We start from the raw sequence: 19,544 nt of genomic DNA on the forward strand, positions 1-19,544 counted from the left end.
GTTTTTATTTTTTGATGTATCGCCCCACAAGAACTTACTCATATATCTCAACATCAAAATTAACAACTAAATCATATATATATATATATATATATATATATATATATCATTTAGTACATTTGGTTGTCCAAGGCCACCGTATCACTTTATATATTATACAATTGATTTTTAACTTACTCTGATTGATGGATAATATATCTATCAGATGACACATCTAAAGATGATACAAGTGATGTATCATGTTCTGAAGGAGCATTTGAAGAACGATGGTGATGCATTTCAGAAGTTCAACTTGTAAACCTGCATTGATATTGGTATTATTAGTTAATATATACATAAATGAAATATCAGTTATACTATCTATATAAAATAAATGATACAAAGTAAGTCCTTTAAATCAAATAGTATATAAGTAAGTTGTTAGTTTTTCTTCTTTGACAGTAAAATATCTAGCTAGCCTAAATAGTCGCAGAAAACTTACCAAATAAATATTTATTATTAAAAAATACTAGGGATAGTATAAAGTTCTGTCAATAAATGTAGGTATGTTAATAACACTTTAAACACTAAAATGCTCTAATTGCAGTTAGACAATATGAAAATATATTCATGACTAATAAATTAAATGATATTAACGATTACGGTTCATATAAACCTACATAAAATATTTGTTAGCAATTTATACTATCTATATAAAATAAGTAATACAAAGTAAGTCCTATGAATAAAATAGTATGTAAGTTGTTAGTTTTTCTTCTGTGTATTGACAGTAAAATATCTAGCTAGCCCAAATAGTCCCAGAAAACTTACCAAATAAATATTTATTATTAATAAATAATATACACAGTATAGAGTTCTATAAATATGTCAATACAAGCCTTAAACACTATGAAATTATACAATATGAAAATATATCAATGAGCAAAAAATTTAACTTCACTAACGATTGTACGGTTACTCCTATTAAATACTGCTAATCGGCCATTTAATTGTGACCGTACTTCAACTGTCAACAGTAGAACCGTACACCAACTGTCAACAAGTAGCATCGACTGTCAGCGTGTCAAATAATATGGCGGTTCTTTTTCGTGTTGCGACGCGTCCGTGTCGTTTGTTATCAAGTGAACTTTTTCTTGTTTATTAATATTATTACGTTGTTTTTAATTAATTTTTTATGCTATTTACATTCATGTTTACTCTTTTAGGCTTTCTCGTTTATTATATCATTCCGTATATTCCATATATTAAGATTAGGATACATTTTAGTGTAGTTTCAATTCGATATATTTAGATTAGGATACATTTTAGTATAGTTTCAATTAGGTTTAATTGTTTTTTGGATATTTAATTACTTTTTATTATTATTCGTACTTCTTCACGTTTTTTTAACGCCTATTTTCTTCCTTATTCACAAAGTTTAAATTAGGTTAGGCTTCGATTTTAGGTTAGGTTAGACTTTATATTATAATTTATAGTTTAGCATTATTTTTTATTACGTATACTCTATTATATTCCTTCAATTATTATCAAGTTTGCGCCATGAATATTGAATGAGATTCATTTTGTCGAGAGTGCCAGATACCTTGCGCCACTGGCGGGTCTTTGTTTTGGCACATGAGACAGAAACATGGTTTAAAACCTGAACTGCCTAATATCTGGTCATTACACAACAACACATTTAAATAGAAATCGTCGTTAATAAGGCATGTTAAATAAATTCACAATGGTATCCCAGCTGCTACTAATAATGTATCTTCATTACCCTTTGTTTCTGCCAAATCTTGTTCTTCAGCAACCCATTTACCTGCAAGATCTTTTACACACTTCAATTTACCTTTTTTCAATTCACATATGTCCACATCTTCGACATTACTCTCCAATATCTATTTCATTGCTCCGTTCACCTATGCTCATCCACATAGTTCCTCGCAAATCCTTTCCTTCACGTGCACATTTTATTTCAACATCCTTTACACACTTCAATTTACTTTCTTCCATTTCACATGTCTCTACATCTTAACTATCATTTTACAATTTCAATTCTTGGGCTTCACATCTTTATTTCCACAACCTTCTATCATAAATCTTAGCTCCGTACAAGTCTTTATTTCTACAACCTTCTTCATCATCAACCTCAGCTCTCTACATGTATTTATCTTCACAAACTGCTACACCGTCTACTCATTTTAACATTAATCCATCTTCCATTCCCAATTCTCCACTCAGCTCGAGAGAACATTTTATAGGTATGTAGTGCTTTACATATACTGATTATTTGTACTCTGTATTGTATAACTTATAAATTGTTTTTTTAGGTACACAATCAAGAACCAGTATATTATGATCTTTGCTTGATAGGATATTATAATATGTTGCATCGACTAATCATACAAATGGATTTAAATCGAGAATAAACCCAATTGTATTGGCATCATTATATTTGATTTATATCAATTTGACAATACATATGACTTTCTAAGGTAGAATGACCTGCAGCTTTTGCAAATATAATGTAGCTATATGCACATGAATACATTTTATGAGTTGTCATGGTTTTTCAAACTGCGAAAGATATAGAAATCTTATTAATTTAACAATATGGTTTTTGGATGGTGAAAGTAGTATAGTTTTTAAGTTTTCACCTAAATTCATCAAATTTACTGAATGTCCTTTACTGGACAGTTGTAAATAAAAGAGTTAATAATAAAAAATCTAAATATTAAGCAATCAGTATCTACTTCTTTCTGTTTGGCTTTGGCTTGCGATAATTTTCTCAATGCTTCATATCGTTTGGATGTTATTATTACATGGTTCATATTGCAAATAATATAAAATGTTTATATATTATTGATTTTTAATAAAAATGTTAAATAAAATAAGTACTATTCTTTTTTTATTCTTTGAAATTATTAGTATTTGATCTAAAATAAAATTGTTTAAATATAATTTTTAGTAAAATTATTCATTGGGCTAAATGATATTATTGTTATTTTTTATTTACACTAGCTATATTGTTAGCAAAAATAATATCATGTTTATTATTTACACAAATTTAAAACATGTTGCTTTATTCCATTGAGTAGTGCAATTACTAAAAATGTATATAATTTGCAAAAGGTGGGTGCAAATTTGATTGTTTTATTTGTCCTAACGCCAGTAGGCTATATTATCACATTCAATCCTAGTTTGAATTTATTTTGTTATTATTATTAACGTCCTAGCCTTTATTTAGTAAAAACTAACTGCAGTCAAATGAGACCCTACTCATGACAAATTTGAAACTTGATCTTATAATACTTGAATACCAAATCAAAGGACTCCGTAATGTTGGTTTTAATATGTTCTGGAATAACTATATTTCGTTCTTTCTCAAATATTTGTCATAGAGATTAAATATAAATCATTTGTTATTGCAAATTCCTAAATCTCGACGTTAAAGGCCAACATCTTTGCAAGATTCGATCCTAGACAATATTTGAATATGATATCTCCATCATATATTATTATATCGTATAGGATTTTCATATTCGGTTCTCAGGTTTAAACTCATTAAACTACTCTTTTCGCCGAACTGCGCCGAACTATTCTTGTCGGCGACAACTTCATGTCGTCCGTGAAATGTACAATCAATTTATGACAGCTAAACACTCGTTCCGACGCCAACTTCATAGCGTCCGTTAAAAGTACGATCAAAGGTCAATGACCATTGTATGACCGCCAAACGTCAAAATTAGCATGTTTTAACGTCGTGTTTGTACGGTTCAGTGTTTTCATGGATTTTCATAGATGACGAAATTCACATAAAAGCGCAAAACCAAATAACTGTTGCCAACCTTATCATATTTGGCGCGAAATGTTCGGCTTTTGAAGAATTTGTTTGATAAAAATGTAATGTTAACTAATAATTAATTAATCTTATAAGATTTCCAGACCAATAAATTTAATCGTGTTTTAGCTCTTCAGTTCATTATATAATAGAAGAAAAACTCATATTATAGGCAAAGAATGTTAAAGGCTTGAATTGAAAATTGGATCGACCATGACAGATCAAATCATGGATAAATAAACATAAAAGGATCAAATAGTTTACGCAAAGATTATATCATAGATAAAAAAGAGTATGGATTATGTTTATTTATCTATGTATTAGCAAAATTCTTGCATCCATGCATCCATATAGGCGTTTACTTATCTATGCATGCATTTATATAGGCTATGTGCGAAGCATTATGTTTACTTATCTATGGTGCGAAGGCATGGAAGGGGAAGTCAAATCGACCGAAGCGTTCGTAGTGGCTACTTCGAGCATTAAAGTTGGCTATTATAACAGAAATTTTAAATGAAAACACATAAAATATTTGTTTATTTCAAATTTAAATAGGATAATTAAAAATGAGCCACCAAAGCTGTTGTATAGTGGGTTGTAGAAATACTAGCAGAAAAAGTGACTGCAAATTCTATACATTTTCTACAGCTAAGTGGAAATAAAATCAACGGGAAAAGTGGATCGCTGTGGTTAGAAGATTAAAGTAAGTATCATAACCTTATTGTTATAAAAATACAATTCGGAGTATTATGAATAGTTGTAAAATTGTTATGTTTAGCAAAAAGCAAAATTATAAGTCAATAAATTGTTATATTATTGTTGTTTAATGCTTACTAGAAAAAATTGTTTTGCAAAAAATGTAATTAATGCAAGGCTGAAATAATGAAAAATATATATTTATATATTGTATATTGATTATGTATAACGATTATCTATATATTAATTACATTTTATTATATAATAATTGTAATTTTATGATTAAAAGAAAAATAAAAGTTATCACATAGCGCTAAAATGTTTATTTTGCAAACAGTTTTATTAATACAATGCTGAAATAATGCAAAATATATATTTGTAGTATTGATGGATCACCGCCGTGGGTTCCCAAGCCCTATGATCGCATTTGCAGTGAACATTTCATTAGAGGAAAAAAATCGGACGAGGTATTGAGTCCTATCTACTTGCCAACAATATTTCAATTTACAAGCCTCGAAAAGTTAATGTAGTTTTTTTTCTGCAATTTTATTTGATGGATGATGGAATCAAATCATGTCTTTATAATAATGTCTATTGTAAGTCTTTAGTTTGACCAAAAATAATAAAAAAATGAGTAAATTAATTTATTATTTACTTATTCTATTGATAAAATATTTTTATCATTATTATATTGTTTTTATTAAGAACTATTCCGAGATTATGACATAAGCTTTGAGGCACTTAACTGTAAAAATGTTTACTGCATTTTTTTATTTGATTAATCATTATACTTAATTATGTTTTGAGTACGTTGAAGTATATTTAATAATTTCAATAAACATTCAGCGTTCACATTATTACTGTATCTTGTTTATTATTATTTATAACAATTATTTATTATCTTTTTTCTTTAACAAACATATAAAACCCATGAAAACCACACACTGATAGCCGCAATTAGTTCATATTTATTACGGCGCTACAGTCACGCACATAGCAAATACTCTTCTTTTATCTAAGCTTGCATCTTTGTTTATCTATGACTTGCATTACCTCCATAGACCTTATCATATTAAAAGAAGGGTATACAGTAGGCCCTCGCTTTACACGGCACTCTGGGTGCACGGTTCCCATACTACACGGATCTAAATATCCGACATCCCTCCGACTACACGGACTTCTTATTACGCGGTATTTGGTCAACAGCCCATAAGTTCGTTATGCAAAAGGGTATTGATGTAAATTTTGTTATCGGCTTTTATCTTTTAGACATGCCTGATTGTATAATAGCCGCCTAAGAACACGTTTGAGCTGACTACTGCGTCGCGCCAATTTTTGAATAAGGTGTCAATGTCCTACACGTCATTTTGTCCGTATTTCTCCTACTTAAAGTTGTATTTCTTGGTCTCCATACAACGCGATAAAAATGGTGCGATTTGTACCAACTCTGAGTCTCTCATAACACGGTTCCCATACTGCACTATGTAAGGTTCCATAGAACGCACTACGAATTAGCCTGAATTGTATGTTAAATACGAGTTTCTTATAGCACGGTTCCTATACTGCACGGTACGCACTTGCCGCGTAAAGCGAGGGTTTACTGTATACATGTATATAAGGTCTATGATTACCTCCCAGAAATTACAAAGGTTGTAAAAATTATTTATTTCTTTCACAAGTCGTCAGAATAATGATATTATTATAACCAGTGGTGCAAAGCATCGTATCTTAGGGTAAATTGCTCGAACCGATACCGATAATTAAAATCTTAAAAAAAACTTTCAAATTTTTTGAAAACAGAAAAAAATGAGATTTTGAAAATATTGAATTGATAAAACTAAACCTATATTATCAAAATATCTGACAATTTGGCGTGCTTAGGTTCATTATTGATCATATTTGACCACCAATTCGCATTCCCTTCACGGGCGAGTTATTCGAAAAATGAAACATAAAGCCAATTGTTTATAAATATTTACGTTTCAAAACCTTTTTAACATTTTGGAATACCTTAAGAAAAATTGATGTATGCATGTGTATTTCCGGTTACATTTTTTTGTCGACGCTTTTGAGACGAATCAACAGATTGAATAATTCAATTGTCGGGAAGATGTGCTGATCAGTTTTTGGTAAGGACAGGTTTACCCATTTCGGAATAGGGGGCACAACGATAAAAAATAGCTATTTAATTTTTTAGAGATCCCCATCATTATCTATTCGATTGAAAAGTTCAAAACACATTTTACTTGTGCAACGAAATGAAGAATTGACTAAATTTTTGCGATGGTAAAGTGAGTGTGCATTTTTGGTGATCTAAAAAAGTGCCATTTGGTGGTAAAAAGTGATCAATGAACATTTGCACATAAAATTATAAGATTTTTTTACAAAAATTTTAATAATCAGTACAAATTTTGTTTTCATTTTTAGCTTCTCGCGGGGTAAGTTATAGTAGTCGCAAAAAAATCGATTTTTTTTGCATATCTTTACGTTTCAAAGGTTCCTAACCCTTTGTGGCTTAAAAAAATGGATGTTTGTGTGCGTGTGCGTTTGGATATAAGTAATATGAATGTATGTTATTAGGACGAATACTAATTTTCGTCCACGGTTTCTAGAGCACGATCAGCCGATTTGTATGATTCAAGAAGCGTTCGATTCCTACTGATAGGGAGACGTGCTGATTAGTTTTTGGCGAAGGCAGGTTCGGCAATTTCAAAGATACGAGACAAAAGTGCCAAAAAATGAAAATTCGGTTTTGAGAAAATAGAGCGTCCGATTTGAATGATTCAAAAAACATTTTACTCATATTGACAAAATTAATGAATTAAGCGAGTTTTGGGAAGGCAGGTACAGCGGTTATGAAGATCCAGAAGAAAAAAGTTATAAAAATAAAACTTGGTGGTGAAAAATGATCATTGGACATACGCATAATTTTTGTTATAACATTGCAAAAAACTCTAAATTTTCAAACAAAGTGCTCCTTCGGTAAGTTAATAATAAGTCAGCCTTAGTAGATAATTTCTAATAATCAAGTAACCATAAAAGAATCAACAGTCGGATTACCATCTACAAAAATACGACACCTTTTGCTTCGTATAATCGAAACGCCTGAACCTACCTTGTCCATAAACTATACAGCACTTCTCCTTATCAATTAATCGAATTTTTTTGAATCATTCAAATCGATTGATCTGTGTTCCCGAAACTGTCGATGAATACACACACACACGCATACAACTTTTTTTCTAAAATCTTATAAAGCAATTATATAAATTTATATGAACAAATTCATTTAAGATTTTTTACGATTACTATATACCCAACGGAAAGTTAATAAATTTCATTTCAATATTTTACGAATTTTATATAATTTAATTCATTATTTTTTTATTTATTTATTAACTTCTCGAAGGAGAACTTTATGTTTTTATAAAAGCCATTCGATGTATCTTGATGAGGACTATTGTTTGTCAGCTTTGCGCGACGATCAGCCAAGCCGTTTCTTTGTAAATCGCAGAGAAGTGAAAAAAAATTCGTCCACTTTTTAGCCCGCAATTATGAATCTAACTATTTTGTTTAACAATTTTATGTGTCTTCACATTATAATTTTTTTCTTTTTTTAACAAATTATAAGTATTTTCACATAATAAATCAATAAGTATTTCGTTTTACAAATTTTTAGGTATTAATGATACGATATGAAATAGGTGCTTTGTTTAACAATTTTATAAGTGTTTTTAAATTATAAGATTTCAGTACACAAATTATTGAATATTTTAACAATAAGAATTTTGTTCAAGCAATTGATAATTATTTGTGAGTTTTATTATTTAGGTAGCGAAGATAAAAAAATCAACTATAATAATAATAATAATCATAATAACAACTTTATCATGACAAAAATTCAGAAGTATTTTAGCAGCATAAATATTTAATTTTAGTTTAACAAAGGGTATGGACGCATAGCCTTACAGAATCGGCTCCACTCTGGTATTTAAATGATTTGTATGCTATTTTAAATGTCTTTTTGAAACAATCCAATATACCAGTTTTTCAACTTTGTATCTCATCTTATGGCCGAGATTTCACTTTTTCAAACTCACTTTTTGCGTAACCATAAAAGATATTGATAAAAAATCTACGTGATTCTTTTCACATTGGCCAAATAATAATTTCTTATTAGCTAAAAAGTATAAAATAACTTTTCAGTTGATGTTTTCGAATACTAGATATAGCTGGATTACTTTCTAATCAACGTTATTTGAAAGCCTACTGTTTTTTCTTCTAGTACTGCAAATATTATTCAAATCAATCTTCTGGAACACGTTGGAAAATGGAGAAAACCTGAGCACCAGCGCCATTCCGAATGTGAATTTAACAAATAGTTAATATAAAAAATCCAACTCGATTCTGGGAAGAATAGTGTAAGATAGTATTGATATATCTCAAGCAGGTGAACTTCGCTGAAACTCCAATCCGATTCAGGGAAGAATAGTGTGAGATAGTATTAATTTATCTCAAGCAGGTGAACTTCAGTGAAACTCCAACTCGATTCAGGAAAAAATAGTGTGAGGTAGTATTAATTTATTCCAAGCAGTTGAACTGAAAATCAACCCGGTGAGATAGTTTTGATTTACCTCAAGCAGAGTAAACTTCACTGAAACTCCGACCTGATTCAGGGAAAAATAGTGTGAGTTAGTATTAATTTATCTCAAGCAGGTAAACTTTCCTGAAACTCCAACTCGATTCAGGAAAGAATAGTGTGAGATAGTATTGATTTATCTCAAGCAGGTGAACTTCGCTGAAACTCCAACCCGATTCAGGGAAGAACAATGTGAGATAGTAGTGATTTATCTCAGGCATGTATATTTGTGATATAAAGTAAAGGATTGATTTGATGAATTATGTAAATACATATCTTGGTATTCATATACTAAATATAAAAAGGTTGTTCAACCGTTTGAGTACGAATCTAAATAAATTGGCTCTAGTAAAAAAAATGAAATATATAAAAACTGTTGTACATTGTTTTTAAAAACTTTTATTTTTATATATGTTTGTCGATTATGTATTGTATGTAAATTTCAGAATTTACATGTCGATTCAATTTACACATACACCAAAAAAAAAATTAAAAACCTGATAAAATATTGCTTATAATTATGAAATACTAATACGGTAAAGAATAAATTGTTCATAATTTAGTTAAATTTAAATGTCATTTATTAAGATCGTCATCAATATAAAATTAATATAAATATTGTACCTAAAATAGTAGAGGGATGGATAATATTTTATACAGACTCAATTTATAAAATCACCTCGACAATCATTATTTGATAAAGTATTCAAATAAACGAAAAAGAAGCTAGAAAACATGAGTCTAATAATATCATTTGTGGTTGCAGAAAGTACAGTCTTCGTTTCATTAAATTATCTAATTAATAAATAATATAAAAATCTTCCTCTTTCGATTTCTTATACACTATATTAATAATTATCATTTTAGATTAATATCTAATGTTCCAACGCTCAACTGTAAACCGAAACAAGATGTTAATATTGATCGTAACTATCACGAAAAATATTAGAACAAACATTCTCAAAAGTTAGAAAGTTATAAGCTTTTAAGGAAAATCTTGAACTGTGGTCCAATTGTAACCATTTTTCGGTTATAGTGGTTCCCAAAGAATAACCTTTTTGTTATTTATAGTATTTTTCATCAAAAATAAAGTTTTTGTCTCACCAATGAGCTTGCGCGTTGAACAAAGATTTCAACTTTTAGTAAGCGAAATGCGTTAGCAGATATCGTGTCCTGTCATTCACTTATAATTATATACAGTCAACCCTCGGTTTACACGGTAATCTGGGTACTCGGTTCCCATACTACGCGGAGCTAAAAATCTGACATCCTGCCGACTACACGGACTTCCTATTACACGGTTTTTGTTCAACAGCCCATAAGTTCCTTGCGCAACCTATGAGTGATTATAGGAACTTGATATCAAAAGGGTATTAATGTAAGTTTTGCTATCGACTTTCATCTTTTAGACATGCCTGATATAATAGCTGCCTAAGAACACGTTTGACCTGACTACTGCGTCGCGCCAATTTTTGAATAAGGTGTCAATGTCATACATGTCATTTCGTTCGTATTATTCCTACTTCAAGTTGTATTTCTTGGTCTCCATACAGCACGATGAAAAAGGTGCAATTTGTACTAACTCTGAGTCTCTCATAGCGCGGTTCCTATACTGCACTATGTAAGCTTCCATAGAATGCACTACGAATTAGCCTGAATTGTATGTTAAATACGAGTTTTTTATTGCACGGTCTCCATACTGCACGGTACGTTTTTATTTATTACGCACTGGCCGCGTAAAGCGAGGATTTACTGTATATAGTTAATTTAAATAAATAGAATTGAATTTGTTAAGTAGAATTTGAATAAAAATTAGGAGTAAGAATAGAAATTATAGAATTCGAATAACTGAGTTGAATTAGGAGTAAGTGGTGTATGGCCCATCGTGACAAGGCAAATTGCCGAAACTTCCCGTACCGTAACGAAATGTTCGAGGAATATTAAATGTTTTTAGATAGATTATTATAAATACTGTAACATTGTCTAATATTTATAAGAATTATATGAACTGAATCACATAGTCAAAAATATTCATTTAAAGTATATAAGTGAGCTTTAAAACTTTAGCCATAATTAAAATTGAAATCCGAATTATTTTCGATATACAAAAAAAACTGAAATGATACATTTTTTTCCAAAAGCAATTGTTTTGTCAACACAAGCAGAGTTTTTTGAATCATTCAATTCAGATGCTTATTTCTCTCAAAAACTGCCATTTTTTGTATATCTCTGTATCTTCGAAATGTCTGGGCCTGCCTTTGCCAAAAACTAATAACCACTTTCCCCAATCATTACGAATTGAATGTTTTTTTAAATCATTCAAATCGGATGCTCCGTTCTCTCAAAAACTCGATTTCTATTTTTTGCACTCTTTGCTCTTTATCTTCGTAACGGCTGGACCTGCCTTTGCCAAAAGCACATCTCCCTATCAATAGGAATCGAATGTTTTCTGAACAGTTCAAATCGGTTGATCCGTGTACCCGAAAACGTGAACAGAAAAATGCGGACACGCAAAACACACACACACACACATCCATTTTTTCTGAGGTATGCCAAAATGTGCATAAACCTTCAAAACGTCGAGGAATGCAAAAATTTTCATTTTTCAAACAATATAGGAGTTGAATAGTATTAGAAATTTGAAATGAAAGAGCAAGAATTGAAGAGAAAAAATGAAGAGTCAAATTGAAGTAAATAATTGATAGAAATTGAAGAAGAAAAATAAAGAATATAGTATAGGATATATATAGATTGTATATGAAATAAATAAATAGTATAGAATGTAAATAAATAAAAATGTTGTAGGTTGCTAAATGCTCAGAGCGAGGCCAAATAAAGTAAAAAAAAAATGAATCTATCAGGTATTTTAGCACATTACAATTCTGTTTAAATGCACGAACTTTTAAGGAAATTTGCCAACGACTTTTAATAATTTTATTTTAAGAAAGGATCTTTCAAAATTGACTAATTTTGAACATTTTAAATTCATGGTACATTAACCAGTAGTCTTAATTCCTAAAAGGTTGGGGCAGCAGTCATTATTTTTTACTCTGATCTTTGAAATGCTATTTATGGTTATGATTTAAAAGTTAAAATAAATAAAAATAATTAAAATTAACAACAATAGCTGAAAAATTGTCATAGCTTGACCACAGCTGTACGCTGTACTTAAAAGTACATAATTATCGAACTACATACAATTTTTTTTCTCTAATATTCTTCATGATACGATCAATGCTTTATCACCCCATTTCGTCTTGACGTTGAGTTCTGGGACACCATGTATACATTCATCATTTACATTCGTTCTATTCTAGTTATTATTATTTATAATTTTAATTTTTTGAGCTAAAAGCCACCTTTTTTGAAATTATAGTATAGTATGTACTCACTATACTAAAATACCTCACTATATTGAAAGTGAAATTTAATATTTAACAAAAAAATAGATTTTGTAAACTAATGCATTTACCACTTACAAATCTTTTAATTTTTTCGTATTTCTTTTTTCATCCTATATTAATATTTTACTATATGTACTTTGCTTTCAATTCACTTACGGAACCATAAATTGAATTGTTTTAATTTTAAAATAATTAAAAATATTACATTTAATTATATTAAAATTACATTTTAATTACATTAATTATATCAAAATATAATTTTTTGTTTATATGTTGTCCCATATAGGCAAAACATAGAATTAAATAATTAGAAATAAAAAAAAAAATGGAAAAAAGGACGGCTTATAGGTAAGAAAATTAAAATTATTAATTAGAAAATTAAAATAGAAAGAATATTCTTTTTGGAAATATAAACACAATGCACTCTTATCTATTTATTGTGTGATCAGAAATTACAGGAAAATGGAAAATTTTTCATTAAAAGAATCCTGAAATAATTTGAAAATTTCTAAAGATATTTGAGATGCGTGCTAATTAGTTTTTACCAAATAATAATGGACGTGTTTTTTCGTAATTAAATATAAATAAGAAATTATTTAGCTCTTTTAAGAAAACTTTAAATGACCATAGAGTTTGTAATCTTAATGGAAAATTGTTGAGTTTTAAAAATTAATTAAAGTTTGAATTAAATTGCATATACCTGCTACAAGTTTGTTTTAAACATATCAGTTGGAAATCGCATTGAGTAGGAGAAAATGAAAATTTATATCATAAGTTAAATAATATCAGTTACAATTTTTATATAAATAGCTAAATCTCAATACTGATTAAGCCCATTATTTACATGTATTGCGAAGATTATGCAACATGCCACTTATATCTAGTTTCATAAGTAGAGCAAAAAGAGTGCTTTGTATTCATATTTGCAAAAATAATATATATATATATATATATATATATATATTATGGTTATCCTATATATTATCCTTAATATGAAAATTTTCAAATTTTGATTTATATATATTTTTTGATAAAAATAATTCTCTAAAAATTTTAGCTATTAATATTAACTACATATAGTATAAAAGATAGGCCACACTCCAACCATAGTTTCTTATGGAAATAACACGAGTAAAACTCCATAACTTAGCAACAAGTGAATCAAAATTTTGAGAATAACATTGTATTTGCTTATCATAAATAAAAAATTTACAACAAAAATTTTATATATTTTATAAAATAAATATTTACTTAGAAAGGAGAATCAAGAAACTTTGGTTGGAGTACAGGATCATCTTAAATTTAATATTAAGAGCTAAAAATTTCAGAGTTTTTTTTTATCAATTTGAAAGCATTTAAGCCACCCCTATACACACATATATATATATATATATATATATATATATATATAATACACAATAACAATAATGAATATGAATTTACAAATAATGTGTTTTTTTATGTTTCGTCAAATTACTTGTTTGATTAAAAGCTTTACCACATACTTCACATTTAAAAGGTCTTGTCCCAGTATGAATAATCATGTGCGTTGTTAAACTGCCCGATTGAGTAAAAGTTTTATTACATATTTCACATTTAAAAGGTAGCTCATCTGAATGAACAACCATATGTCGTGCTAAATGACTCGATTGTGTATACGCTTTATTGCACACTGCACATTTAAAAGGGCGTTCACCAGAATGAATAAGTTTATGAAGTTTCAAATGATGGGACAGAGCAAATGCTCTATCACAAATCTCACATTTAAAAGGGCGCTCTCCGGTGTGAGTTCTGAGATGCACTGTCAATTGGCTCGATTGAGAACACGTTTTTCCACAAAACGTACATTTATATGATTTAAGGCAAGTCATCCGGGAATGAATAACTAATTCATCAAATTCAGTGAATACTTTTTTGCAATTGTGACATTCGTAAGGTCCTTCATCGTCGCTTACATCCTGTCTTTTTTCTTCATCTATTGTTAGTTCAGTTTTCATGAATTTCTCGACAATTATTGGTTCTTCTAAACATTCTTCTTCTTTATCCTTTTCAGATTTATCTAATTCTTGATTTGGCGCAGCGGTTTCAACTGGGATCTCTTCTACACAATATTCTACTGATTCAATCTTAACCACTTGCTCAGAAACTGAAGGTTTTACTTCCGACATATTTAATATATATGCACGTTATATAAATTAAATTAAGCATTACATAGTTGAAACAAAATTAGTTGTGTTTTATATTAAAAATATATACTAAAATTAGTATTAAAAATACTTTAGAAGCAGATCGTCATTTTGACGTGTCGACCAAGCAAATATCAAGTTGTCAAACAATATGGAGGCACCAACATTCAGATATAAAAGAATATTTTTTCGTTAATGTTGGTATAAAATAATAACTAACGGTGCAATTTTTAAATGCTTTAATTTTTTGAAAAGTGTGATTTTTAACTTCCCGTAGGGTAAGTTATTGTAATGGGCCGAAAATGGGAATTGAAAATTTTTACATTTCTCGACGTTTTGAAGGTTTCTGAACGGTTTGGCATACCTCAGAAAAAATGGATGTGTGTGTGTGTGTGTGTGTGTGTGTGTGTGTATGTATGTATGGATACAAATTTTCGCCCACGTTTTCGGGCGTACGGATTAACCGATTTGAATAATTTAAAAAACATTCGATTCCTATTGATAAGGAGAAGAGCTGATTAGTTTTTGGCAAAGGCAGGTCCAGCAGTTACGGAGATAAGAAGCAAAGAGTGCAGAAAATAGAAATCGAGTTTTTGAGAGAACGGAGCATCCGATTTGAATGATCTAAAAAACATTCAATTAGTAATGATTGTGAGAAGGGGTTATTAGTTTTTCGCAAAGGCAGGCCCAGCCATTTCGGAGATACAGAGCTAAATGTACAAAAAATGGCAGTTTTTGAGAGAATTAAGCGTCCGATTCAATTGATTCAAAGAACTTTCTGCTTGTCTTAACAAAATAATTGATTTTGGAAAAATAAAAAATTTTTACCTTTTTTTTTTTTTTTTTTTTTAATTTTTTAAATTTTTTGTATATCGAAAATAATTCAGATTTTATTTTTAATTCTGACTATACCCTGTAAACAATTTTATATTGCCGTTAGGTTGCGGTTATATAAAAATGTTACCTAGTTATATAACGTCAACCTCACCGCCCCTAAGAAATTTTATTACCTGAAGGTACCCAGTAAACACTACTTGTTGCCGCAATATAACTTTTTATGTTACAAAGTTATATAACAAGTGTTAACTAAATGTAATGTACCCGCAATGTATTTTGAAGTTACAAAGTTATATAACAAATGTTAACTAAACGTAATGTACGCGCAATGTATTTTGAAATTACAAAGTTATATAACAAATGTTAACTAAGTGTAATGTAAGCGCAATGTATATCGGGAGTTACAAAGTTATATACATTTGTTAACCTAATGTTATAAATGTGCAATGTTTTGTTAGAAAATATTTTCCACAACTTATATTTTAATGAAAAATCGATTTATCTAAATTTTTAAATTCCGGATATATAATTTTTTATATCAACCGATTAGATTGATTTAACTAGTGGTGTATGGCATCGTGCGTTAAGGCAAATTCCTGGAACTTCCCGTACCAAAAATTAATTTTTTTTCAAAAAAAATTTTTTTTTCAACTTTGAAAAAATTAGATTTTTTAAACAATTTTACATTTTAGAAAAAAATTGAATTTTTTGAAAAAAAAACTTTAGAAGAAAAATGTTTTTTTATGAGATGAAATATTGAAGCGCGTAAGCGCCGCGTTGCTGTTAAACAAACAAACGATGTACGGAACCCATAGAATGGTTCTTGAATTATTAAATCGGACGCTTCGTTCTCTTAAAAACTGGGTTACCTGGGCACTTTTTGCCCCGTATCTTCGGAACGGCTGCATCAGCACGCCTCCTTATCAATACGAATCGAATGTTGTTCCCGAAACGTCGACAAAATTTTCATTCTCGATTTTTTTGCGACTACTATAACTTACTACGGGACGTTATAGTAAAAATTTCAAAGTTTTAAATAAAAACTAGCTGTAAGTGGAATTCTGTCTTAAGGCAATTAAGGCATCGTGCCTTAAGGCAAATTGCTGGAACTTCCCGTACCAAAAATTATTTTTTAACATTTTTGAAAAAATTTTACTTCGAAAAATAAGATTTTTGAGAAACTATAAATTGGACAAAAAATTACTTTTTTTAAAAAAAAAAAATTTTTTAAAAAAAAATTTTTTTTAATTTTTTTTTTTTGAAAAAAATTTTTTTTTCTTTATTTTGACATATTTGGAAGATCTGAACTTTCTTTTCAAAGCAATCGTACTGCTTAAACTGCATAAAGACGAAATATCAAACCGCGTAAGCGCCGCGTCGACGTCTAACGCGTAAACATTGGTACGGAACCCATAGGAATATAAACCAAAATTATACTTATTGTTAAAATATCTGATATTTGATGTGCATATGTCTAATGATCATTTTTGACCGCCAAATGGCTCATTTTTTTACTTTTTCCTCCATATCTCCGAAAACCGCTAGACCTACCTTCATGAAAATTTTATCGATTCTTCATCTTGTCAATACAAGTAAAATGTTTTTTGAATTATTCAAATCGGACGCTTCGTTCTCTTAAAAACTGAGTTACCGTTTTCGGCACTTTTTGCCCCGTATCTTTGGAACGACTAGACCTGCCTTCGCCAAAAACTAATCAGCACGTCTCCTTATCAATACGAATCGAATGTTTTTTGAATTATTCAAATCGGTTGATCCGTGTTCCCGAAATCGTCGACGAAAATTGTATCCGCACATACATACACACACATACATACATACAACACACACACACACACACACACACACATACATCCATTTTCTAAGGTATGCCAAAATGTTCAGAAACCTCTAAAACGTAAAGATATATAAAAATTTTCATTTTTGATTTTTTTGCGATTACTATAACTTACCCTACGGGAAGTTAAAAATTACATTTCTAAGTTTTCCAAAAATAGAATTTTAACTTTTTTCAATTACTTACTTAAAACAAGCTATTTTTTTTCAAAAAATTTAAAAACTTATAAGGAGAATTCACGCATTGCCCGTCTCGGATTTTGATGAAACTTGGCACAATGCTAGATTTGATGCCCAAACTGACCGTGGTAAAATATTAGAGGCCTGTGAAAAGCGGTTTAAATATAAAATTAATGTTTGCATTTTAGCAGCGCGCGTATCGCATACCTGCAAGCTATTCGTTATTAACAGCAGATTGGCCGAGTGGTTATCGTCGTGGAATTCTAATTTTGCTCCGGGGTTCAATTCTCAATTCAGATATAATATTTTTTTTATTTTTCTTTGATATTTATAATTTCAAGTGTAAATAATATTAACATTTATTTGAGTTTTCGATTAATTTTATATTTTTCGCTTAATATTCCATAATAAAGTCCTCCGTAACACCTGTAAATTTTTATTTTGATATTACTTATAAAACTTACGATCATATAAATATTAAGTGATTTCTGAAACATTATAATTTTGTATTAATAACAACAATAATACGGAAGAAAAGATATATATTTATAAGTAATATCAAAATAAAATTTTACAGGTGTTACGGAGGACTTTATTATGGAATATTAAGCGAAAAATATAAAATTAATCGAAAACTCAAATAAATGCTAATATTATTTACACGTGAAATTATAAATATCAAACAAAAATAACAAAAAAGTATATTAAATTTTGAAACGTTTTAAACGTTTAACGGTTGTCTTCCTTTTTCGGCAGAGGGACTCAGACTCAGGCGTCAGGTTTCCCAGAGTGCATTGCGCCCTGTATCCTATACGCCATTTTACATTCTGTCATATGTGGGGTTGATTTGTTGGGTTGTTTTGTCTTGTTTTATTTTAAATATTTTGTAATATTGAGTGCTACGTGTATAAATAAAAATGCAAAAATATATAGTATACATAACTTTACATATTTGCTTATGTGAAATTTGTTCAGCTACATTGAAATCGAAAGAGTATAAGAAATAACCTCAAAATGAATTCTATGAAGTGCTGTTTGATATATAATATTATGAAGGGTAAGTATAATTTATTTGTTGGTTACTGTGCTAAAAGCCTAATTATTTTTATAAGGCCCGCGTTTGGAGATGTCTCAAAAAAAAACTAGAGCTTATTATTTGGATATGAAAATTTAGTTTTCGACAATGCTACAAGATACTAAAGGTAAATAACTGTTTAAATTTTTAATGGCCTTTGAGGTTTATATTTTATTATTGTAATAATTTTTTTTTAGGATTGGATTCTACGTCTCGGTTTAAATCCTAAATTGCCTCGAATAACATATGTGATTAATATGAAAGAATATCAAGAGGGTTTTAACAGCAAAACAAGGAATAAATGAAAGGTAAATGGCATAGTTTTTGTTAACTAATTACTATTATAAATTCTGTTTTAACCTTTCTCATTTGTTTTTAAGGTGGAATAGTATATATGGGCTACGATGGAATTAAGACAAATTGTGAATATTGAAAATGAAGATGTTGGAAGTATCTCGATAAGAAAAAATCAAAGCTTAATAATGCTCAACTATAATTCTAATAGTTGTATTGTTTCTTTTCAAAAAAATATAATTGTATTTGAAAATTGTCATCCTAATTTGGAATTATGTAATAAAGTTTCTGTATATTGGTGTGTCGAGATAGCTAGGTTAATAGTTAGACCAAAAATAGATATTTTTATTTCCATCCTTTATTATTAATTAATATCATTTAAAAATAGTTTTATATTCAATTATATTCAATTTTGTTATAAAATATTTGTTACTGTTCTGTTTAGTATAAAATATGTGTTGCTAATTGTTTGTTATAAAATATTTGTTACTGTTTTGTTCAGTTCAAAATATTTGTTGCTATTTGTTTGTTATAAAATATTTGTTACTGTTTT

The 19,544-nt window shown here is 29.2% G+C and overlaps 1 protein-coding gene and 1 long non-coding RNA gene across 2 annotated transcripts; one reads left to right on the plus strand and one right to left on the minus strand.

The window, feature by feature from the left end:
- Positions 1 to 1,718: 1,718 nt before the first annotated feature.
- Positions 1,719 to 14,733, minus strand: LOC113388581 (zinc finger protein 724-like). Its single transcript, XM_026625953.1, has 2 exons — positions 14,043 to 14,733; positions 1,719 to 1,804 (listed from the first exon to the last, which is right to left on the minus strand). Exons 1-2 carry the CDS (start codon positions 14,731 to 14,733, stop codon positions 1,719 to 1,721), a joined length of 777 nt encoding a protein of 258 aa, XP_026481738.1.
- A 3,705-nt stretch (positions 14,734 to 18,438) lies between these two features.
- Positions 18,439 to 19,214, plus strand: LOC113363926. Its single transcript, XR_003365986.1, has 4 exons — positions 18,439 to 18,679; positions 18,735 to 18,824; positions 18,895 to 19,005; positions 19,078 to 19,214. It is a non-coding gene; the product is annotated as an uncharacterized LOC113363926 (long non-coding RNA).
- The last annotated feature ends 330 nt before the right edge of the window (positions 19,215 to 19,544 follow it).

Source organism: Ctenocephalides felis, unplaced genomic scaffold, assembly GCF_003426905.1.
Source record: "Ctenocephalides felis isolate EL2017-DRISC unplaced genomic scaffold, ASM342690v1 CF-g0.4_SCAFFOLD_00845, whole genome shotgun sequence".
Lineage (NCBI taxonomy): Eukaryota > Metazoa > Arthropoda > Insecta > Siphonaptera > Pulicidae > Ctenocephalides > Ctenocephalides felis.